This window comes from Opisthorchis viverrini (assembly GCF_000715545.1).
Source record: "Opisthorchis viverrini unplaced genomic scaffold opera_v5_13, whole genome shotgun sequence".
NCBI classification, from domain to species: Eukaryota; Metazoa; Platyhelminthes; class Trematoda; order Opisthorchiida; family Opisthorchiidae; genus Opisthorchis; species Opisthorchis viverrini.
This window is the reverse complement of record NW_008751669.1, coordinates 578,908-602,608: the sequence shown is the minus strand read 5'-3', so window position 1 is coordinate 602,608 and position 23,701 is coordinate 578,908. Positions and strand designations below refer to the sequence as shown.

The 23,701-nt window shown below is 44.4% G+C and overlaps 1 protein-coding gene across 1 annotated transcript in view; it reads right to left on the bottom strand.

The window, feature by feature from the left end:
• Nucleotides 1-3,553: 3,553 nt before the first annotated feature.
• T265_01203 (hypothetical protein) overlaps nt 3,554-23,701 on the bottom strand; it is a gene marked incomplete at both ends in the record, with an annotated part of 62,078 nt that continues 41,930 nt past the window's right edge. The window contains 6 exons of the mRNA XM_009165188.1: nt 3,554-5,391; nt 5,563-5,643; nt 6,522-6,580; nt 10,764-10,840; nt 12,345-12,493; nt 12,779-13,178. Of these exons, the coding sequence (XP_009163452.1) occupies nt 4,439-5,391; nt 5,563-5,643; nt 6,522-6,580; nt 10,764-10,840; nt 12,345-12,493; nt 12,779-13,178 (1,719 nt within the window). The remainder of the gene's footprint in view (nt 5,392-5,562; nt 5,644-6,521; nt 6,581-10,763; nt 10,841-12,344; nt 12,494-12,778; nt 13,179-23,701) is intronic.

Sequence of the window (23,701 nt, the reverse complement as noted above, 5' to 3'; positions counted from 1 at the left end):
TTAATACGTGAGCACTGAGCTGGACGTATAGGAAGTTACACAGTCATTTTCAAATGAAACTCAACTGTGACACATACATTATGGGTTTATGATATTCTTTATAGGAAGTGTATCATTGTGAAACATAGAAATATTTATTCGACGATAGTTTTCGGACATTCTGTTGGCATGACCATTCGTGATGCGAAGGAGGAAACAGTGAATTGGATTGTCCAGACGAACGCAACTATCCTTGAGACAACTTCTGAGAAGAAGTGGAAACCTGTAGTGAATAGGCATTTCGTGGAGGGTTATCAAGAGTCCGGGGGAGTTGAATGTTGACCAAGCAGCCAAGCAACACAGCAGCGCACACAATGGGAATATGATAATCCCAGGAGAGACTACTGCAGTCAATGGGGTATTGAGGCTTGGGTCATTGTACAATAGGTCACGACTGCTATCGATTTGTTTTGGACCCTCCAGAGCAATAGCCTCTTTTCATAAGAGGCTCTATTTTGAGAGAAGGAAGTATCAAGCAGCATAACTTATTTTCACTATTGCAACAGCATATCATGTGATCTGGTGCTGACCGACTCTCAGCAGTAGACACCCACAAACTTACATGATTTTTTCTACGTTTACAAGAATATGAAGTCAGTAAAAAGCTATGATGATCTGTAGGCCAACCAGTCACCGTTGAGTGATCGGATAAAAAATGAAGAAAACAAGCACGACGTGGAGCCCAGGAGGAGAAAATAGGGTTGCTTTGAGTGGGATGACGTACTGTGATTGCCGATTACCGAGTTTCACCGTCACACCCTTCGAAGCACAAAGCGATACTTCGAACAGATGACTCGCTGCAGACAATTGTCCGTGGTCTATCAACTGCGATGTTTATTGTCCTTCCGAAATAATCAGGCAGGGATGTCAACAATATTTACTAAATATTTTATGATGCATTAAACCACTGAGTTGCACTTTTGAAACATCCACGGCAAATAAATTACGATGCCGTATGATGGTTATAAGATAGATTGTAGTGTGGGAAGATTTTGTAATTCTCCACTAACAATTCGTACTGCCAGTGACGCCGATCCATGCTGAAAAGCCGAGGAGCAGTGTACAGCTTTTTCCTGTCTAAATGAAAGCCAATCACACTGCAATTTGGTCTCCACAGACAGGACGGTTAAGTGTTCGGCCGCTGGCTATTAGGTATTAGGTTCTGAACCAGTTGAGTTTTGTGATATGCGCAATGCTAATAACTCTCAATAAGGATGAAACATCCGTGCAGTACTTCTCGGCTTTCCAGCAGCGACAGGACGAAATCTCCATGGAAGGCTATTAGATAAACTGACCTGAGGGGCAACAATTTATCACGCTGGGTGTGCCAATCACTCCTAAAGGAAAAACAGCCAGATATAACGACCCTTCAGAAATATCTCCTTATCCGCCATCTATTTGAATGTCTGCTTCTGATTTAACTATTCGCTCTCACTAGATTCTAACTGTTCCTCATGCAGAAGATTCTTGTATGGGATTAATAGGTTATCTGAAGTGAATGACAGTAGTGGACTCAAACAACTGATTTTTGCTGCACTAATTCCACGCAGAACATTAATGTAATGCGTAAGGACGTCTTATTTTTGGAGTACATTCATACCTTTGTGTCATAAAAAACGCTATCGTTGTTTTATTGCCTCAGAGTGAAAAAGAGGCGAAATTGCTCTCCCATCTACAAAACTACGTGCCGTAGCCGGATGCACATCAATTAATTGAAAAAAACGGTAATTTCCGGACCTGAAGAATGTTGCGGGTAGTCCAAAAAAGATGGTTGGGCAGCTGAGAAGACCATCATTCATTTATCGGCTTCCAGTCGATAATTTTTTAGGCCTCATGTCTGGACAGCGGAAAACTGCCCAGTTTGCAGAGCGGCGGCTGCAGTCAGAGATATCGTATCACGTGATTTTCTAAGGATAGTCGGGATGCACAATGTTCCCAAATTATAAAATATTACCATCTGAATAAACCGGTTCCTAGCTTCTCGCTGGGAGGTTGGAAGGGTATAGTTAAAAGTGGTGAGATTCCATCAAACCATGAAATAATCTATGACAGTTTCCTCAGTATCACGCATGTCTACAATATGTTTGGAATACTTCATTAAACCAAGGTTCATCTATCTGGATAGTAAATTTATATAGACATTCGACATCGAGGCTTGACACTGATATGGCCAAACGCAACGCTGTTCATGCAAATCCATTATAAGGATCGTATTCGAGGTAGTTCAGGAATGAGAGCGCGACACAAAGCAGTAAATTATCATAGGGAAAATTGCTTCACATATCCTCCACATGTGTTCGGAATATTTTCTTTCCCACTCTGACCGATACAGTAAATTTGGACCCGTCTGCAACATCACGAAAAGACTCATACCGGACCAAGTTCACTATAGCAACGAAGTACTAGGCATTTTTTACCAAACCGCATATACGATACCAATGTAGTCTGTATACATACCAACCGATCAAACAATACAGCCTTGTGCGTTAGGATAAAAATCGGAACACCTTATTAGCCCACCTCATCATGAGGAACCTTTGGTGTTGGAGATCCACCCATTGGTCACATACGTAACCGTCTACCCGTCACGTACGTGTCATAGTATGCCTTCCAGGCATACTACTTAGCATGGTTGTAGGAACACGAACAGTGATTTGGCTTGCAACCATAGTTCGCCATTAATTGGGCCCGCCAGTCACGTGAACTTCACTCAGCTACACCTAACACACGTGTCTTCTGTGTCTAGATCAGGCATGACGTTGTACCCTGTCATTTACGCTAGCCGGGCAAATGCGGCTAATCTGGCCACGCTGGTACGTCACGACTGACGATATGCAGTATTATGACAAGTGATTTCTTGCGGTCCTTTTGGCGCCTTTGTTAAGCTATAAACTCAAAGAGCCTACGGCAAGAACGTTGGCTTACACCTACCTAGGGCAAGAACCCGTAGCAAGCCACTATGCTCACGATCCCTAACTCCGGTTGCTAGAAGATGTAGCCCCGTCATGCACGTTTCTACTGCTCACCGGTCTCTTCTTGTCCGCTTATTTACTGTCCGACTGAGTGACCAAACTAGCACTCAGAAATTACACACACCACCGACTGGCTCATGGTGTTATCGTTCATGGGTGATCTAGTTTTCAAATCAAAGAAACCTACACTCATTGACATGTGGTGGTGATTTCTAACACAAGCGTTATACCATATTTTATCCACGTTGCATCAATATACCCGGCGAACTTATTGCGTTAATCATTTTATGTACAGTGTAGGGAGAGAATTTCCATACTCAGTATAATCAATATACTGCTCACCTAATACCAATCTGAAAGCAAACCGAGAAATAAACTATATGATAAATATTAGGATGATAACAGGAAGATTGACTCTGTTTTCTCCTCACAGGCACTATTTCGTTTATCTCTGTGGTACCTCAGCAACTTAAAACTAATGATTGCGGACACAGTGGTGCGCGAACCTCGAAAGCCGGGAACCAAAGGGCAAAACAACAAAGTTCGGCAACTGGCACACCAATTTATTGAACTACAAAGACGGAGGAGGACTTCCTGGAAAAAAGGAACAAACTGTCAGAAAAGAAAGAGAGAACAACTGTGATAGAGAATGTGGGGATAGATTTTGTGCGTGATGATCCCGGGGGTTGGAGCAGGAATCCGGCGACTGGTGTGGTTCTCATTGGTCCGCAGCAAAAGCATAGAGATAACCGCACAAAAGTTTGTCATATTGTTCTCGGTTAGAAATAAGCGGTGCTATGTGTCACACCTTCGGAATAGTATACAACTGAGTTTGCTGAAGGTGTCTGGATGGGTACTTGGTGAACTGTGAGGTTGAACAAATGGGTAGGGGCTGTGCAGTGGGGTGAACTGCAAAAAGTTAGCTTAGTTACAGTGACAGATACATCATATTTGGAGTAACCCATTAAAATAACAAGTGTTGGGCCAGAGTAATTCGGTGCAATGGGAGATACTCAGTATTATCGTTCCTCTTCAATAACAACAGCCTTTAGGTATTTCACCACAGCAGTATGCTTCTTGAACTTCTGCTGCACTGCAAAAAAAGTGTGGGAGCGGAGTGTGCATTGGTTGAGCTGGACGCTGACTGTTACCTGGTTGTTTTAAATGTCGCGGGCAGGCAACAGAAACAGCATTATCTGGGCTGAGCGATGAGAATTCAGACATCCCATTCTTCTTAGTGGACAATGTACAACATGGGTGGCCCAGGCCATTGGGAAGTCATATTGTTCACACGTAGCTCCACTGTACACACATCAGCTGGACGAGGTATTAACTCAGGTGAGTGGGAGCACCGGGATTGTGAAATCAAATTCTAACCAGGTCAAGATGCATAGAGGGCGATAACTGTGCATTTCATATGATGGTGACTAACCCGCGTGTATGTCTTGCAGAGAAGGCTGTGGTAAGCTATCCTGCCCACCCACAGAAGGAAGGAAGCCTCCTGTATGGGGATGAGCACCTAGGTGACTGCTGTGATGCCCATAGTTAGGGAGTCCCAATGGATGGCGATTTGAGGATGAGAAAGGGTTGGGTGAAGTAGACCCAATCAATGCTTGACCATTCGTTCCACCGGCTGCGTGAGTTTGCAGATGAGCGGGTTGAATAATTCCAGCTGATCCACCAAACGCCGTAGTGCCAGAAGAGTGATGCGTAGAACTGGACTGTGGTAAGTGTCCGTTGGTCATGCCACGATAGGATCCGTTTGGCGGAGTGTATGGAACACCAGGGGGAGAATTGGAAGGTCCTGTGCTGTTAGATGTGTAGGACGCTCGTTTTTGTTGGTGCTGCAGTGCTAAGGCAGCTGCAGCGTAGTGTGCGGCGGCCATCGTAGCTTGATGAGCGGCCGCTTTCTGGACAGTTTCTGCATCTGTGGACCCTCGAAGTTTACTGTCAGGTAAACCGTAGTTCATATCTGTGGTGTTATTGGCGGCGTTCGGAAATAACCCAAACTGCCCGGATCCCGAAAACGGATTGCTTGGTCGACCGGAATTTCCATTACCAGTAGGCGGCGGAGAGGGAGCAGAATAGGAAGATCCATAGGGTAGGTGACCTGTCAACATTGATGGGTAGCCACCAACTGTCCGATGGTAACTGGATAGTGCACTGGCCGGTCCGAATTCCGAATCGGACATGCCTCCACCTACGAGGTAACTTGGTACATATCCGCCATCATTCACCCCGGGACGAGCGGATCCGGTAGTTCCGGCACCACCTGGGCTGTCCATATCAGCAGCGGAGGATCCTCCTGCCGCGGCAGCTGCAGCAGCTGCTGCTGCAGCGGCGTACAACTCTGCACTGGGTAGCCCACTGGGATGAAAGCCTGAAAGAACAAAAGGAAACTATCAGGGAAAATTTATCCTGGTCCCTATAATCATTTTCACACGTCATAAGCAGACGAATGGGTAGGCAGATCAGACATGAGACATGGCAACTGTGATTACAATAGAGGCACGACGCGCTGGGCAGAATGAGTGTGAAATTCAATACTTACCCGAACGGCCATAAGCTGCAAAGTGCTGATTATCCATATAGGGCAGACATCCAGCGGCGTCAGGAGGATAGCCATGTGGTCCTGTTCCGACAGATGCGGGAAAATAGAAGCGAAGGGAAGCCTGTTGTATTCAGGAAAGTTATACGATGGTTGACACAACCACAGGTGCATGTTGTATGTGATTTCAAACCGATTAGACGACTCTACTCCCGGAATGCGCAACAGGTCGCATTTCAACCTCGCGGGCAAATCGTTCACTTCACCAACACATCAATTTCACACCGTTCGGTATCCACGCACACAAACACACCTATAAATGCATACATACAGGACATTCCATATATGAAATCAGACTACCCGATAAGTGGTTGCGCTACCTTGTTTCTCTCGGCTTGTGTTTCCGGACAGTGGTAGGTCATGCATCGCTTCTTGTTGATCTACACCGATTTGAACCAGACTAGGCCCACCTGGCGCGCTAAACACGATAAGTGAGTGAACGGTACACTCTTCCTTGAGGGGGGATGCAAGTGTGTCAAGTACTCACGTATCTACTAATGTACGTTCAACTCAAACCGCATGAGAGATTGTACGGAATGCAGCGATAAGTATTACGATGTAGCTGAGCAGTACTGGGTCGAAGGCATTCAGTTACCATGCTAGATCAAGCTGAAATCCTGTCTGTAGCGTAAACTGTTGTTCTTGTGTATGTGAATATATAGACTGATCAGTTACGTCAGGATTTTTGCGCAGTTACCTCGTAAGAGGGATGTTCATGAGAAAGTTAAGATGAATCACTGTGATAATTTTACAACCACTGGAACAGAAGGAATATGGTGAGTTGTGTAGCTACATTACGCCTGAGAGTTTCTTTAAAGACACCAAATGACTATTGCTAATCGAAACTTGACGGATGGCCCAGCTGGATGTAAGATACTAAAAAAAAGTGAACGTAGACTTACCCGCTCGGTTCGACTGGTCGATCATTGGCTGAACGATCCGTCTCCGCGCATTAATAAACCTGAAAAGGCAAAGTAGGGTGGAAAGTATAGCTATGCAAATCAAAACAAGGCACGATTATATACACAAGTGCAGCGATGGACGAACTCTATGACAAATATTTCTCATTTGGTTGGACGGTTGCGGTCCGTTCAGTCATTTCTGCATGATAGTCTTATTTGCTCTTGACTAAAGTCTCAGAAACTCGTCAGAACCAGAGAGGCACAAATCACGGCACTTATGAAGTCTATTTATTCGTAGTTTTCACGAACTGGTGACCTTACTTGTACTTAGTTTAAGCGGACCTTAACCGCCAATCTGCACCGAACTGCAGCACAACTGAACGCTCATACAGGTGCCAAGGCCACGCCACTGTCACCGGTCAAAAGTTCAAGGTCATTTTTATCAAACAGCCACTTATCAGTTCAGCTGTGGCTGCAGAGCAGTGACCTCGTAGACTATTGGTTCAACCTGGTGAGAGTGGAAAATCAAGTCGCCGACCACTAGACCCGTAGTAGCGACAAGGTACTGCGTCGAACTTTACTCTCCCTGGCGAGTCATAGTATGAAGCGGCCATCCACATGAGCTGAAGTTCCTTCAAGCATTACTGACTAGGTAATGCAGCGTCTTACTATGATCTGAAAAGGATTTGAGAGTTACTCTGATACCATTATTGTTTCTCTGCGGAAAACTATATTACACGAAACGAACTGACTCCGCAACATTGAGGTTCTCATTGTTTAGCCCAAAATGATCCGGCGATCATGATATCTTAATTGGTGGATTGCTCGTAAATCATCGGAAAGACAGCAGACGAGACATTTTCTCACTTCAAGTTTTGCTCTTCAAGTTTGGTAACTTCTAATTGTCAATTCCATACTTCGTCTCAGAAAGACAGCCAGAAACAGAGCAAATTATGTAGGGTGTAATACGGTTTCGCATCTGGCAGAATACTACATTATCTAAAATTTTGTCCGAACTCGAGGCTTGGCATTACAACAAATACCCTCACCTGCAAATAAATTTGGTTTTCATGGGAGACTCAGCTGAATCTCTCGTTTATGATATTCTTCAGCTAAATGTGCTGCAAAAGATTGCTCCATTTTCAGTTGGTAAGATACCTGAGATACCACAATATATTTTAACAAAGAAACTACTAACAAGTTTGCTGCGAACTCTTCGACACGGATAAGCAGGTGAGAATATTTGTCCAAATATGTCCAACTTGGGTTCAAGTAGAACATAAGGTTGAGAGAAACTCGAGAGCTGCGCCTACCTGATGAGGTCCAAGAAGTGTGAAACGATCGTGGGTTATCGAAGAGTTTTCAGCAACCCTTTGAGTAGTTTCCTTTATGAACAAAAGCCCTGGTATTACTTTTTTTATTGGGGAAGCGGATTTAAATGGCTCCTCTAAGTTTATCGACGGTGCACTCAATATAAAGCAGCAGCAGTTCTTGCCACTTCGACAGTTTTGCCGTTTTTAAATCGAGGAAGAACCTGTCTGTCATACTAAGCCAGTGGGTCTGGTTGTTTTTGAACAGAAGATCGAGTTTCAGAAACGGCAAGGTCAGCAGTGAACAGGACACCGATATACATTCAACTGACTTCTGGTGAAGTAAATAACTAACTTCTTGAAGCTTATCTTCAATAGGGGCGCAGGTGAAAAGAAAGTTCGCTAGCCGAGTACTCCACAGTGTCTATGCATTCATTTGTGTGCCAATTTTTGGTAAACCGCGTTTGTCCTACTGCTCTTGAGGAGAGAATGTACAGATTTGCAGTGGACGATACAACCATGTGACGAACACAAACGCCAATCCTCTGATCAACGCATTCCACGGAATCGGCCTGCCATTCAAAGCAAGTCATCGAATATTACTGTATCAATCAAAGGCTACTCGTCAAAGCAGTTACGTCATTCGTAATTCAGATACGGCCACCAAAACACGTGAACATTCTGTTCTTGCCCTGGGCCGCAAACCACACATTCCCGTCAGCTGACAAATGGCGTCCTTGATTTCTACCAATCATAAGGCTACGCTGTATGATTCTGTCTTCTAGTTCTTAGCTCTATTCGATCCAATCAGACACTATTGACAAACGAGTTTTCACTACGAGCTCTATTCCGGGCGAAGCGGGGATGCTTATGTAAATGTGGGGGTTACATTCTGGTCGTTCGGAAGATCAGACAACCTTGAGACAAGTGGTTCTTCTAGTTTGCGTAAAAAGTTCATAGATAACTCAGCGACTCATAACTTTTCTTTACCAGCGGTTTCGCTTCATCTTCCCAAGGAGATTGGTCTGACTGGACCGATGATCTTCGATACCTTGATTGGAAAATGAAATCCAACTAGTCCTCACTTTTGAACTGGCAAAACTTTTAGCTGGAATTTATTAGCTGCTTGAGCTTGTTGACTACTGACCCGTGGAATAAAATTTTGCATTGAGTGTCTCGAATACATCAAAGGCAGCAAGACTCTTGGATGACTGAGTTTCAACTCATTGATTTACAAACCTTTTCCGAGGTTAGCTCAAAGTGAGACACCTCAAAATAACACACCGAAATACTGGGTCTTAGGACCGAAGAACAGTAATGCTAACTGATATTACAATATTCTTCTCGAGAAAAAATAAGCCACCGAGCTATTCCGATCAACCGTCTGAAGCAAATTTCTTCTGTATCTGTCATTCAGTCATCTAACCAAAAAGTATTCCCGATGAAATCATGCGTCCTCTTGTTTCAAAAAATTTTGTCCTGAAGGACCAAGTAAAACCTTCTTTCAGATTCACCTGACAGACAATAAACCGAGGGGTGGGTAAGTCCAAATAACGGGCCGAATGAGCAAAGTTCTAACATCAGGATTGGACTAAGACAGATTGCCGGAAGTCTAATCAAACATATGCCTTGTCCTCTCTCAGATAGCTATCTGAGACACTTCAACCATTAGTTGCCATGGTATTCATGTCAAAAACAGACAGCGCTGTCTTGATTTGTCTACTACTCAGAGCATGACACTGTTTTCAGAGACTCATTTCATTCTCGAGATAGGCAATACGAGATTCTATGCAAAAGGATATTGCTACACAGTCTACCCACGCTACGGCCGCTGTTCACTTACTCGGACTCTATTGTCCAGTTGCTATGGCATCACTTCACCTTGGGGCGATTTTTGAGGTAGATTATCAAGCTTATTTACCCTACCCACCTTTTTCTACCGCGCTGTCGTCGGTGTAAATCATACGGCTCTACGTTCCCCCTTTCGTAAAAGATCTGATTACAGAGGGGATTGCGTGGTTAAGCCCGTTACTGCGGTGGAAATGCGAAAGAAGGAAATTACGTCATTCTTGCTAATTAATGCGTCTTGTATATACCGGCGGATATCATGAAGAGTATCCGTCCAGAATCACATCCATCTGTGTGCGTATCGACATCGAAATCTTCTGCGTATAGGAGCGTGTGCATCTTTTTGGGTTATGGTTGCTGGCGCTTGTCAACCGAAGCTGAGATGAATTGGACAGCTTGTTACTATGCCAGTTCGAATCACTCCGAGATTGTGAAACTGGACAGTGCTTGTTTATCGGACAGACCCAAAAGTGTACCGAGGAAGTGGTCATGCATTTTGGTAGGATTATGTCTCCGCAATCTCATCCGGCTATTGGCGCTTGTAGGCTACCGAAATCCGCTTTTGACGAAGATATTTGGAGTCTGTGTGGAGAAATATTCCAAGTATATTTTTCTGCGTTTTTATAGAGCATATGCGAGACTTTTTTCGTTGAAAAGAACTGGTGTAGTTGGGAGTCACCTGTCGTCATTACCAACATTCAAGTCTTGAAGGAAACCATAAAGCTACTGAAAATGCCATGAAGAACCACAGCTGAACACGTTTGCTTATAGCTACCTGCGAGATGACCAACAGCTAGCTAACTTCCTATATGAATCTGTCTCCATCTGTATACGACAGTTGTGGACTTTAGAAAAGCGGAGAGCATATTGTCATTAGGTGGTCTAGGTTGTATCAACAGCCCATTGCGGGGTTGCTCGGTGCGGAAACAACCGTGAGCTCGTCCGACGTAAAAACTTCGGTGAAAAAGTGCGAAATGCATACAGGCATTAGAAGCGCGTCCGTGTTTTAAATACAGTAACTTGCCGAAAACGGTGTTGAAACAGAGAAAAATGATTGTTCTGTCAACCCGTCATAAATTCTTACCAGTTATTCACTTGGAGTATTGTCAAGCCCGTGTCCGCGGCTAACTGTTTCTTTTGTTCTTCCGAAGGGTAAGGATGCTGATAAAAAGAAAGCAGTCAATTAATAGGGACCAATTTGGACACGTATGTCCTCATCAAAATCGACTGACATCTTATTATCGGTCAATAGTTCCTCCTTCGAATGATGAATCTGCTGTATTCGGGACTATCCAGGATTCAAATGTTAGGAAGTCACCGTTTCTTCGCTTTCAAGAGGCAAGCACTTATTACCTGTAGCTTCTGAAGCTACCCAATAGGCACAAAAGTGAACAAGCTTGAATCACGCACACAAAAATGTACCTTAAGATAGACCCTAAGATGCCATGAATTTCATGAAATTATGAAAAGGATCTGTGGCAATCACATCCAAGATGGGACACACAAGGTAAAGTGGCTTTTCGGCATGTCACCGTGGTAGAATGTTCTTTGGGAAGTGGACTTTACACAAATCAGTGACTGAGGGGGACGCTAGTGTCACGTGTTCAAGAAAATGGTCTCTTCTTGGAGTGGTCTGGTTGGCATGATGGAAGGTGATACCGTAAGGTGAAGTGATTTACTGTATTGAACTAAAAGACGATGAATAACGAGAGGTTCTATGCGCTTGTCCAACCGACCATCTGCAAGAGGTAGAGCCGTTCAGGAAACTGCCATCTGGTACTGATGTCCTCATAAGAACGGATGCCGGAGCAAGTCCGTCCTGGAAGCTTGTTAGTAAGCGGGGATTTCAGGTCAAAGACCTGACAGAAATCGGGCTATCAGAATCGAACTTTATTTACGTCGATAAACTTATGGCCCAACCAGTCCGTCCGTAAACCACCGAGTACTCCCCTACTGAATCCGATCACTTGTTCACTTTATAACATCATACAGCAAATTACCAAAAATTTGCTAGATTTCAGAAACTGTTGACCACAGTTCACATGCTGAAATAAAATTGAGCCTTTTCGTAATGTTAAAGGTACCTCTCAAAATACGTCTATCCTTTAAGTTTGTCGAAATTCATAGTCTTCAGTTATCCAAGGCGTCCAGATAGAATTTTAAAAAATCATTGATTATCATTTAGTCTTCAGAGAATACCACGTCCTGTCATCTTCCACTCTGTCAACTTATTGATCCAGGTGATTAAAACAAAGACCTTTTACTCCTAAAGGCACCTTACAGGTGAATAAAATTTTATGGCCTCAACGCTGAGTGCCCGTCCCTGTGTGACCTCGTTCTCCAACGAGCAGAATTACAAATAGCGATGGAGCACCTGCGTTTTATTGTCGATAGCGAGGATAGAAAACAACAAATATACCTGAGCATGCACGTTTATGTGTCTGTGTGTAAAAGCCATGGGAGACAACAAAAGGCTAACTCTCTTGACAATTATTTAAGTAGGCTAGCCAGCCTTCTGAAAACCTTTCCAGACTGATCAGCACCTTTGTATGATGAAAGGGACTGGTGATGTTATTTTGTAGTGATTCGCAAGAATGAGATGATACTTTGAAAAATCGAAGACGATCAGGTGACCGTGTATGCAACTCCGTCACAATTAACTTACTGATAGGTGTTGAAACAGCCAGGCTCGCATTATGTTGGTTGCGGCTTTTGGGAAAATTCCCCGTTTCTTTTGTCTTTTGGCTACCTTTTCTTCCAGGTCAAATTCATCCATATTCTCACCGGACCCAACGGAATTATCTACACCGTCACCTGGTGCGGAAAAGGTATAAACGTCAGTTTACTTCAGTGGAAAACATTTCAATGCTGAACGCAATGGAGTACGCTTCGAACATACATTTCAAGGGGTAAATTTCCCAAATAGCTTGAGTATTCTACTCCTTAAATACTCATTTTCATTTCACGAAGAACCAATGAACTGACTGCATATATCTCAAGTCATTGTGAGGTTTGTATGGTTCATGTGATAAAAATTTACTTCACGGACCATAAGCTGTGTAACTACGCGGAAGCGGTGCGTGTATGAGTGGTACTTACCCGCTTCACTGTTCATATCTTGGCTTGTATGACTCCGGGATAAGGGCGTGTTAGCTTGTGACAAGTGTTGTTGTGGTGTAAGCGGATTCTGCTGTTGATGGTGATGATGATGGTTTGATGTCGGGTGACCCAAATGCTGGCCAGACGATTGCTGATGCCCTCCGCCAGAAGCTGACCGTCCACCACCACCTCCACCGCCTCCACCGCCACTACTTCGATCACCACCCGACCGACCTCCGCCACTTCCTCCGCCGCCGCCCGCGCCCCCACCATCGCCTCGGTTTGAGGAAGCTCCACTTCCGCCGCCACCGATACACCCACTACCCCCGTTTGGACTGGTGTGGTCGTCCACATCCGGTGAGCGCCTACTTCCAACGCTGCCCAACAGTGGAGAGGATGTCTAAGATGCGGGGAAAGTGACAAAGACAAACACGGTTAGTATAGGTTCAAAAGATAGAGGTCGCCAAGACGGTTGTTCGCGGATCCATATGGGAAATGTGCCATGTTTAGTACCTGGACTTCCAAACATATTACAGATAACGTAATCTAGAACTGACTGAGTGACGATATCTCAGTGCGCCTTGTAGTATGGTAGTTCTATCTTGCAGCGTAAAATGTAGATTATAACCCATCGTAAATTTCTCTGGCCTCTTTCGAATAAAATGGTCTACTCTTCTGACAAAAAATGCACACCCAGTTCCAATCTGAATGGTATTCATGCATTCTGGTCAAGATAGCCGCGCGGACTACACAGGTCGACCGATCATAGTAACTCGTAACTCCGGGAACGAAGTTGTGATTACAAGATTTAAAGTTTTTCTCTGTTGCCAGGATGATGCCAAGGTAGGAGGGAAGAAATCCACATGGACATTTTTTAAGACGTGTGCTATCCAAGTTCAGCACCCAATTTTCGGGTGTCCGGCTTCTTAAAGTAGATGAGAATTTTACAACCACAATGGGGTGAATTGTGCTGACAAACCGAAGCTGATTACTGAAACATCTAGGAGACACTAGTCTCATTTCCTGATATGACTAAGACATACGAGGGTTGGCGGAATAATTCATTTCTCATCCTTATTGCATTTGTTCTCCAACGAACAGAGCTGTATCACTGGCGAATCGAAAATGCTGGAAACGCTGGAAGTTAATGAAACTTTTGTTATGATCTTTAGGTGACAAAGCGACTGAGGCGTCCACCACGTGGAAACCTGTGACCCGTTTAAATCAGAGCACAGTCAGCTTATTTGGAAATCTGAAGGCATCTTTGGATCAAATTTGTTTTCTATACAAACCATCGGCTGTTTAGGTTGTTTGAGGGTGGTTGGTCTCTGGATCAATGTATGACCTGATAGAACCAAAGAAAGTGACCCCTGCACATGATGGACTTCTTACGGCTCCACGCCGAACTGAACACTTGGCGTCCAGTTTAACACTCGTGGTTATTCTCACTATTTGCGAAATATCAATACGCATTGAGTGATCCCCGAAGCTGTGAGCGGAGAAATCGGGAGAATCAAGGCCATTATGTCTGACCATGCATACAGAGTCAGCTTTGGCGAGATGCGTCCACAGAGAGTGCCACCCATATCTCTATTCAACGGTTTCTGAATCCGGTTAGTGTTTGTGGGATAAACATCGCTGATAATAGTGATTGAGAATGCAGTTTTGCTGTGGTTTTAATCCAACCCGGTTTAACACGGACGGGTCCGGAGAAAACTGTGGACTCAAGCTCGCAGATCCAAACCTGGCATTTTTATTAGTCATTTGCTCGCTAGGTGTACAGAGTTCAGGAGAAGACCAGATGGTGCTCACAAACTTTTGGTCTCGATTTTACGGATTTGACATCTGTTAGATCTTAGATGGGGTTCTTATGCTCTACACACTACCGTATTTTCACGTGTACACCTCACGTCAAGTTTTTCGAAGTGCACGCCTAAATTATAAACATTGGTTTCTGGAATTGCAACCCTGTAACCTAATACATATTATCCATTATGCCTACGGCTAGCGCCGCTTTTCAAGACTGCATCAAGCCACTTGTGTGTGTAGTTTCGAAGTTAGTTTTGCTTGCAGCGTTTATCACCTAAAAAGACATTACTGGGCCTCAGCTATCCCAATGTTAACCATTGTGCAACCCGAAGATCGACACAGTAATGCAGTAATCCACATCCTCCGCTATCTTGAGGCGATTGCACGCAACCAGGATCGCTGGCTGTCCAATCACCAGCTTCGGCATGAAATGCATAAACATTGACATGTTCTTGTCCGCATTTTTATCGCCAAAAATAAACTCTGGTCAGATTTCAGGAAATCACCCTTCAAACTGCCCGGTGTCACCGGTTTGGGGAGTATAAATTGGTGCATTCCCTAAACAATCCCGGACTTTCATAGTCGCTCTCCAGGTATCCCTTTGACTTTAGGCAGTGAGTGTCAAAATTGACATTCCGTCTACCGTGCGTACGTGTATGCCTATGTGCGCATGTACTATGTGCTCCAGGATGTATACAAATAGGCGGGTGTGAGTTTTTCCTCCAAGGCTTGTGCACGTACATCCTGCACACCGCACTTTGTCTTCAAATCATTCACGCAACGGTACCTACCTGCTGCTAGATGAACAACATAGCAAACATCAAAGGGCTAGTGGGTGACAGTCAGTCCTGGAGCGACACAAATGTCTGCAAGCGGAACAAGCGCTTTTGTGATGATGATGGTGGCGGTGGCGGTGGTGGTGGAGAGACAAATCACGAATGCAGTCACTGTGTCATGCCTTTTAGGCAAGTAAATCCCATTTTTCCTTCTGTCAGACAGCTAAAGCGAGATTGAGAGGAAGAAAATTACAACGCGCATTACATTGATGCAGGTTCTGTTCTATCGTTGTCGTTGAAACTGCCGTCCACAGGACTGTGGCATAATTGAGCGGGCAACAGTCTTATCCGGTCTGAACGCGCACAGGATAACGATGCTACCGCTAGGTGCACAGCGCTGCGTTGACCACCGAAAAGTAAGAAACATTCTATCAAGTTGTGCGCCGCATGTGCGTATGTGTGTGCTTGCCTGCCATGATGTGGTTTCAGCTAAAGAGACGTACGTACGTACAGTATGTTTGTTAATCTAACACGCACACAAGCGGTAAACATATGCATCAGAAAAAGCATTTATCCCTATGGTAGCTCACCTAAGAAGAATTAATAAAAAATAGTTATCCAACTATTAGACTTGTTCACTCCATCTGGGATGCCATCAACCTGATGAAAATAAATACTGGAACTTGTACACACGAACATCATCTTTTTTCCCTGACGGACTTCAACCGGAGCCCCATCTCTCTCATGGCTGGTTGCATCCAGTGTAACAGTCGGCAAACGTATTCGTGTGTGTGTGTGTGTGAGGTTGGAAGATGGTGTACACTTTTTCCACATGCAGCCTCCGAATGTTGGATGCCGCATTTGGTTACTCAAGTGCAATCCTTCAATCGTCTCTTAGATTCGTTCCCTTAGATCCTTGAGGAAAATGGAACTGAAGTATTCTGTGTAGGGGGCCGTGTGGACACAGTAGACCAAAGGATACCACGGATAGTTAGCACGCAGGTGAATATAATGCATCTGGAAGAAGAGCAGTTTCAAACCCCATGTGGTCCAAAGGACGTGACGTGACAATCAAGGTAAATTCAAGTAGGACTATATCACTGCCTGATACAATGTTGTAAAAACCTGGGAAGGCCGGGTCTCTCAACTTAGTAGTTGAATGGTCCCAGTGCAAGTTCGGACCTAATATGTGTTGCTCGAGATGTGCGCCTGATATGTACGAAACCCGTGTCAGCAGTAAGAAAAAGCCGGGTGCTAGCTGATTCACTGACACTTTCAATTACCGTCCAGAGTTTAAATCGAATACTCGACTGCTTGCAGGTCAACCGCAGGAAACCCACATGCCGTCGTTCTGCAACGACCTAGCAAACAAAATTTCCGAAATTCAAATTTGATCGGGTGAGTAAATATAGAATTTCAGAAGGATTTCAACCAGTTTGGAAGGTCAGTGTGCGTGAAACTTGAGTCGCAAGTAGAGCAGGATTATTTTCTGAATTCGGCTACCGTTGAAGGTATTCTGTCGGTGGTGGTGGCTCGTCTCCAGTGCGATGTTTAGTCACATAGGCAAACCATCAATTTTGTTTCATTTCAGTGCAACGAAACTGTCCTGATAGCCACATCTTCCCTTAACTTCAGCAAGTTCAACAGAGAATCAGCATGTATACGAAAACAAGCTTGCTGACTCGCGCTTCTTCACACTGTGACGATATCCTTCGTCCTATTCTATCATAATTTCACCCGCATGTTCTATCTTTTAAACGTTTTCCGAAACCACAAATTTTCACACTAGACCCTTTCAAACAACTTGGGGAATGTTTCCCACTATACATCAGCTATTCGTGCTCAGTCTACGAGAAGCCTCAACATTACCTCACACACTAGTCGTCATTGGGCTGGATGGCTTTACACAGATGGATGAGTTGATGAATACTGGAAGATTGATAGCCACATGTCGCAGATGGGGGTTGAGATAAGGTAGCAAATAGACATTTTGTGAATACATGTGCGGGCACAATCAACGGCCAGGATACAGAATGTGTCGGACCATTAAACCCGATAAAGAATCTGACTGCTCATGACCTGTATCATACTCAGCACAGGTTCACGGCCCATTAACTCAACCAAATTGCGTCGGCAGTATCGATTATTGCTGACCACTACAGCTGTAGCCAGTTAGTATGCTTCAAGTCAACCGCCGGGAACAATGCACCCGAACATATGGTGGTCTGATAAACCCTTTCGAATGAATGTATTTGATTGAATGCATCCTAAGTCGTCTGCCTCATGCGTGTGGCGCAGGTATACATCAGAGCAGTACATAGACAACGCATGCTTATTTTGTTGGCTCATTGTATTGGGTTCTAAAATGAAACGGTTGCAAACTCATTCGGTAAGTGTGTCGGTCAGTATTCAATTGAATACTATTGGATTAGCGGAAGGGTTTCCAATCAATAGTAAATATGAGACATCAGTAGTTTTCTCGAAAAGGCTTTACACCCCTGATCATCAAACCTGGCGTGATCATCTCATTTTTCATTGACATTTGGACAGAGTGCGTTCTTACCGGAATGTACAAACCTGTGGACAGAATACTATCAACAGACTAGGAGAAGGTGCCTTAGAATCTTGACAACACGGTGTGATGCACTAGGCATCCATATCCCAACACCCCCATTTTCACTCATTCACATGTATACAGTTATTGGCCCACAATTCACCTTTTCCTTTTCGCTCTCTCCTCTTGACCAAACATTAACTAAAGACACGCAATCTGCTTTTCCGACCGACTATGCGGTAGGAACCAGACTGTAGCTATGGTTTGCGTGTGACGAACTAGTCAATCGTCTACCAGCTGAGAATACAATCCATCGACAAGCTTGTAGACAACTTCGGGCGTGATATGAATCCATTCATTGGGATAACTAAATGTTTGTCGATCGTCAGTGAAGCGTATGAACAATTCTACTCAACGTTTCAAGAGGGAGATTTTGTCGACTTAAAAACCAATTTTTCTGGTTCTAAATAAATTGAAGCGTACAGGAGCTCCGTCCGCTTGGCTCTTTTAAACTGAGGGACACCAGTGCGTTTAACCGCTTACTTTCAAAATACACCATGCATACATGGACCATATAAAAGGTATGTCGTATCAGTTGACCTTGTAAGACCAGTACATTTCCAAGTGTTTGGGACCCATGTTCGTGGACTGATAGTGTTTCACTAGACGAGTAGTTTTTAACAATAACCAAGAGTTGCAACCTTGTGGTGGTCGGCTTTGCGTGCTACAGTGGCCTCGCGGGCCACACTGGCCATAAGGTGCAACCATGCAATGAAATGGGACAATCAAGCTAAGAGCAGCGGGACTCAGTAATCGTACGAAACCAAATGGGACAATCAGGCTAAGAGCAGCGGGACTCAGTAATCGTACTGAGGGGCGATTTGAAGAAAAAATCATACTGTGCTCTGCGATGGAAGTGCGGAGACAGCAAGCTATTCCCCCGAGGCGACCAGCAAATCCGTACTTATAGAAGCAGCGACGCTACCTACACCCGAGGAACTTCGTCCTGTCTCCCCTTCTCTTTTCAACTTCGTCATCATCAGGGAGAATCCATTCCCAGCCGCTAATGCTTGTGCGCCTAAATTTTCATAAGGCGTTTGCCGATGAACACCAAGCACGTAGTAGATATAACCCTTGCTGGATCTGACTCCGCTGAAATGTAAACCTATTGAACAAGCTAATTAATATTGTTTCACGCGCTTCACGCTTGCAAGACTGACTGGAATCAAATTCGACTCTCATGCTTGTGAATTAGTCGACTGAAGTAGTAGATTTATTCATATCAGTTCTGGTGGTCTGGCTACAGAAGGCATTTCCATCCGGATAGAGAATGCCGGAGCAGTTTTTGTCCACCTGCGTCACATTTGGAGTAGGCCGGAAATCAACTCATCCGTTAAGGGCTGAGTTCACAGTGCTGCAGTACGGCACGTATTCTTATATGGGTCAGAAGTCTGGTCGACCCGGACTGAAAAGGTGAAAAGATTTCTAGTGTTTGATCACCGATGTCTTCAAATCGTTGCCTAGTTCATTTGGAAACATCGGATCAATAATGCTGAATTACGTCGAATGGTGTTCGGAAGAAATAGCTCCCCTCGTGATGGATGAACTGATCCTACCTCATAGGCTATGCTGGACTGGTCACGTGCTTCTCCATCAATCGACTTACTTCCTCAAAGGGCCCTTTTCGCACAACAACGCGGACGGTGGAAGTGAACGAAGGGAGATCAAGCAATAACTTGGTGAGAAAGTATGAAAGCCATTACCAGAAAACACAGCTGTGCTGGTCATTGCGGTAACCCTGAATGAAAGTCTCGAGACGGGACACGTAAATGGCTAGGGACATTGACAAACATGGCCCAGTTAAGCTCTCAGTGGAGCGCATTCATCCAAAAGGCCATCTTCAATGTAGCTTCTCCCAGTTTCCCCAGTGAAAAGTATACTGCCATGCATCAACAATATTGGCTACTGTCTCCAATACACAACTCTTCACTTCTGTTTTCCCAGGCTATGGGTGAACGAACTGAGCTTCTAGTTGGTGACTGGACGAGCTTCGTTGGATGGAAGTATTGCAAATCTAACAAAAATGCAATGGATTCAAAACCAATCCTTCTGAGGGGGTGTCGTTGTATGGGAGAGAAACTGGTGAGAATTGTTGGTTCATAAGGGTACAGTCCTAAGAACATCTAATGGCATTTGAAGTTTACTACATGGCTACAGTCATCTGACTGGTTTAGGTTGATGTAGGGGAGAAGAGTGACCGATTAATTTCAAGCAAATCAGTCAGTAGTTCAATAATTTACGAAGCATTGCTTCGGCTCCCAGAGAACGTTTAGATAGGCGCTCAAGCCACACGTCTAGAGAACATCCTCACTCAGTGTACCACTTCAAAAAAGGGGTGAGACAGATTGCTTTTGCTGCTGATGTCTATAAAGTGTCACAATCCAGTGAAAGGGAATACTGCATCAAAATTCAAATGAATGCAACCCCACAATTTTGTTGTGATACTTTACAGTACCGCCAATTTCACATTATGCACTTGACAGATTTAAACCGCCTTTTTCAGTCGATCAGCTTCAGCAAAGCCGGGTCAAAATGGTGGATGTACGCACGTGCATAGACCGACGACGGAAACCAGACGGCAAGTTCTGTGTTAATCAGCGATGTACACAGTAACTTCTCCGGCACAGATGCACATACCTCAACTTCTGCGGCATACAAATGCACGTAGGGACAGACCATATACGCTCAATTCCGGTGTCCTGGTGTCTTTGCCCATGATATTCCACTGACAATGACAAGCCTCGATGGGATTAGTGTGCATAAATGTGCGCGTGTTTTGAGCTGAACAACGCACACAGGCGGCGATGTTATCGTGCTTGACAAGCAAATGCCAACTCGGTAAACTAATGTTTGCCATTGTCATTGTCTTGTCACGGGAAATACTCGGGTGGATTAGACAAATGCACACACACACACACACATACATACATACACCAGCAACCAACCGACCGGATGTGACCAAGTTTCTCCGCATGTTGGCGCCAAGGCTGTCACACAGACACATTCACAAAAACACACAAGCACCACCACCCGACCCAACATTCTGGGTCTGGTTATCTCCGAGATCGACGGTGGGTGGAGAACGCCGTCACAACATACTGCTCTTGATTTTGTAAGTCAATGGAAGTCACGGTAACAACGAGTGACAATGCTAGCTGATCATTCACTGGGCTCCGTGCATCAGATACACCAGCAAACCTAGGCTCTTGTGGATAGGCTTAGAAATGTCCCGGTAAATCCACTTGTTTCCATTGCTATTCTGCGTAGAAGAACCATCTAAGAACGTTGCACGTGAACCATAGTAGTGGCACAATGTTTCCCCTCTGTGTGAATTACACGTCAAATGACCTGAACTACTACTCATGTTTATCCACCCACCTTCATTCGGACCATTTAATGACCAATTTACTGTTAGTTATCACAGGTGAGCTGCCTGGTTTTTAGCATGACGCAGAACCTAAATGTTAGCAGCACAGTAAATTGCAAAAAAACATTCCTAAAATTGACGGGTGATAAAGATAGTAAATATCTGAGAGATGATATGAACAGCTCGTGAAAAATTGTTCTGGAGCCTGTTATTTGGTGTTTTTCCAGCCAACAAGTTGTGATTCAAGGAATGCAGAGTTGCACAACTTGCGTAACCATTAAAATGACTTTTAGTACAGATAGTAAAATCCACTCAGCGGTTCAATGTATTCTATTAGAGTAGTTTCTAATTCACGTTAAATTATGCCTACTCTGAGCTCGAGAGCTCGAGATGCGTCAGTGGTTAGGGCACAATCTTACTGAACAGAAGTTTCGTCGGCATCTCGATTGCTCCTCCCTGCGGTTTGGAAACCTGACAGTATCTCAGTCCTCGTGCTTCCTTCGATTCGCATGGTAGCTGGGCTGGTGTTACAGCTAAACGATTGTTATCATAATATGCCGATTACAGCTTTTTTCCGCGCCCGTGGCATACATATGGAGTAAAAAAACATCCTGAAGTACCACTTCTTCGTCGTGTTTCATTAAATTACTTGCCACTGGGCCACCTTGTTCGGCATGTTACGACAATAGACTCCAATCTGACATTAATCCGTGGGATGTCGGCTCTGTAGCTCGTCAAAGCTAACATACTTCAGAAATTTCCACACAAGGTAGTGGTCAAAATGCAGGAGGGACCTTTAAGGGGAAGAGGATGGGCATAAAGCCGTTGTAATGAAACATTCCTAGTTACGGTGTTTGATCGAAAAACCGAGCACTATAAGTCAAAAATTCTATTTTCAACTTCGATCAGTTGACCTTGTCCTCATCACTACTAAAATGAAATTACACCTGACTGCAAGATTCAGTTTGCTTCACGTCAGACTCTTGATCTTGTTTAATGAAAGGATTTTAGCAAAGCATCGTTTACGGCAATGATAGTCCTAATAAATTCCACGGAGACATGGCTTGTTAGTACGTGTAACGCAGTACGCGGTCCTTTGAACTGGGTCAGCTGATAGAAACAATGCGTTTATTGTTACGACACTTCCCGTGATGCAGTTCTGACAATATCGGTAAGATGCCTGTGTATCACGTGAGCGCTATTCAGCTGAGCGGACTACCCTATCCTCTGTGAGCCGAAATAAATATGCCATTAACTTCAGGTACTTTCGTATTTTCTCACCGCTAGTCAAAATCTGTGTTTGCTGAAGCCATCTAATTGTGAATACTCCCTCGAATCATACAAGAAAGACCGCTACCAACCACACAATCACAAACACCGCTAGCATGCCGATGTCAATCACTGTGTTGACAAATACTGGCAGGCCTGCTGACCGACACCCACCATAGTCGACAAACGACAAAGTCAGCACGACAAAGGTGCACCCAAGAAACGCTATCTGATGGACTTCCCGTACAAACTTTGTATGTGTATCAGACGGTATCATTTGATAGGACAGGCTGAAATTGGGCAAACCATGTACAGTATGGGCTAAAAGCAAAGTAACAAACTGAAGGGTAGTGATACCTAGCAAACTAAACTTGAACATGCACATACATTGCAGCGGTGTGTAGATATGTGATTGAGTGTGACGCAAAATTGACAGTCTTCCTGACGGATGTTTTGCCTCAAATTCACTAGCATCCGCTTGGTTATTTGGTCATAATACAGTTGCAACAGACATGTTTGTGCGTGTGTGACCTATTTTGGGAAGCTTCTAATAAGTATATTTACCTGCCTACTCGGGCATACCAATGCATGTATCTCTCCTTAAATAGCTAGTCTCTAACCACAAGCAACCGCCTCCCAGAGCGTGCATGAAGATTTTACGCAACTTTCTTGAGATTGCTTATCGGAAACATCAAACAACATCAGCAGTCGCGGCCGCCGGTCCATCAAAGCAGACAGATAGCCGCCGATTTCTGCTGTCCGCTTGTTTGATCGGTCCCATAATCAGCCAAACAAGACGAGGAATATACAGAACGGTAGGGACATCAAACGCATTATGTGGTTCTCTTTAAAAGTAGCGAAAGAATGGCGTTTTTTCCATTTTTCCCAAACGCAAGCAGGTAACAAAATGTAAAATCATTTGTTTTCAATCGAAAAACGTGTATGCGTAGCTAGAATCGCGGCTCCGTTTTGAGATGTGGCAGGAAATGTACACATTTTGCAAGAAATGGAAGCGGTTGCCGGAGTTAGTTAGGGGCTGAGCACCGAAGGGTTCCCGGGTGAATGCTTCTGAAGCGCCTAACAGAGCC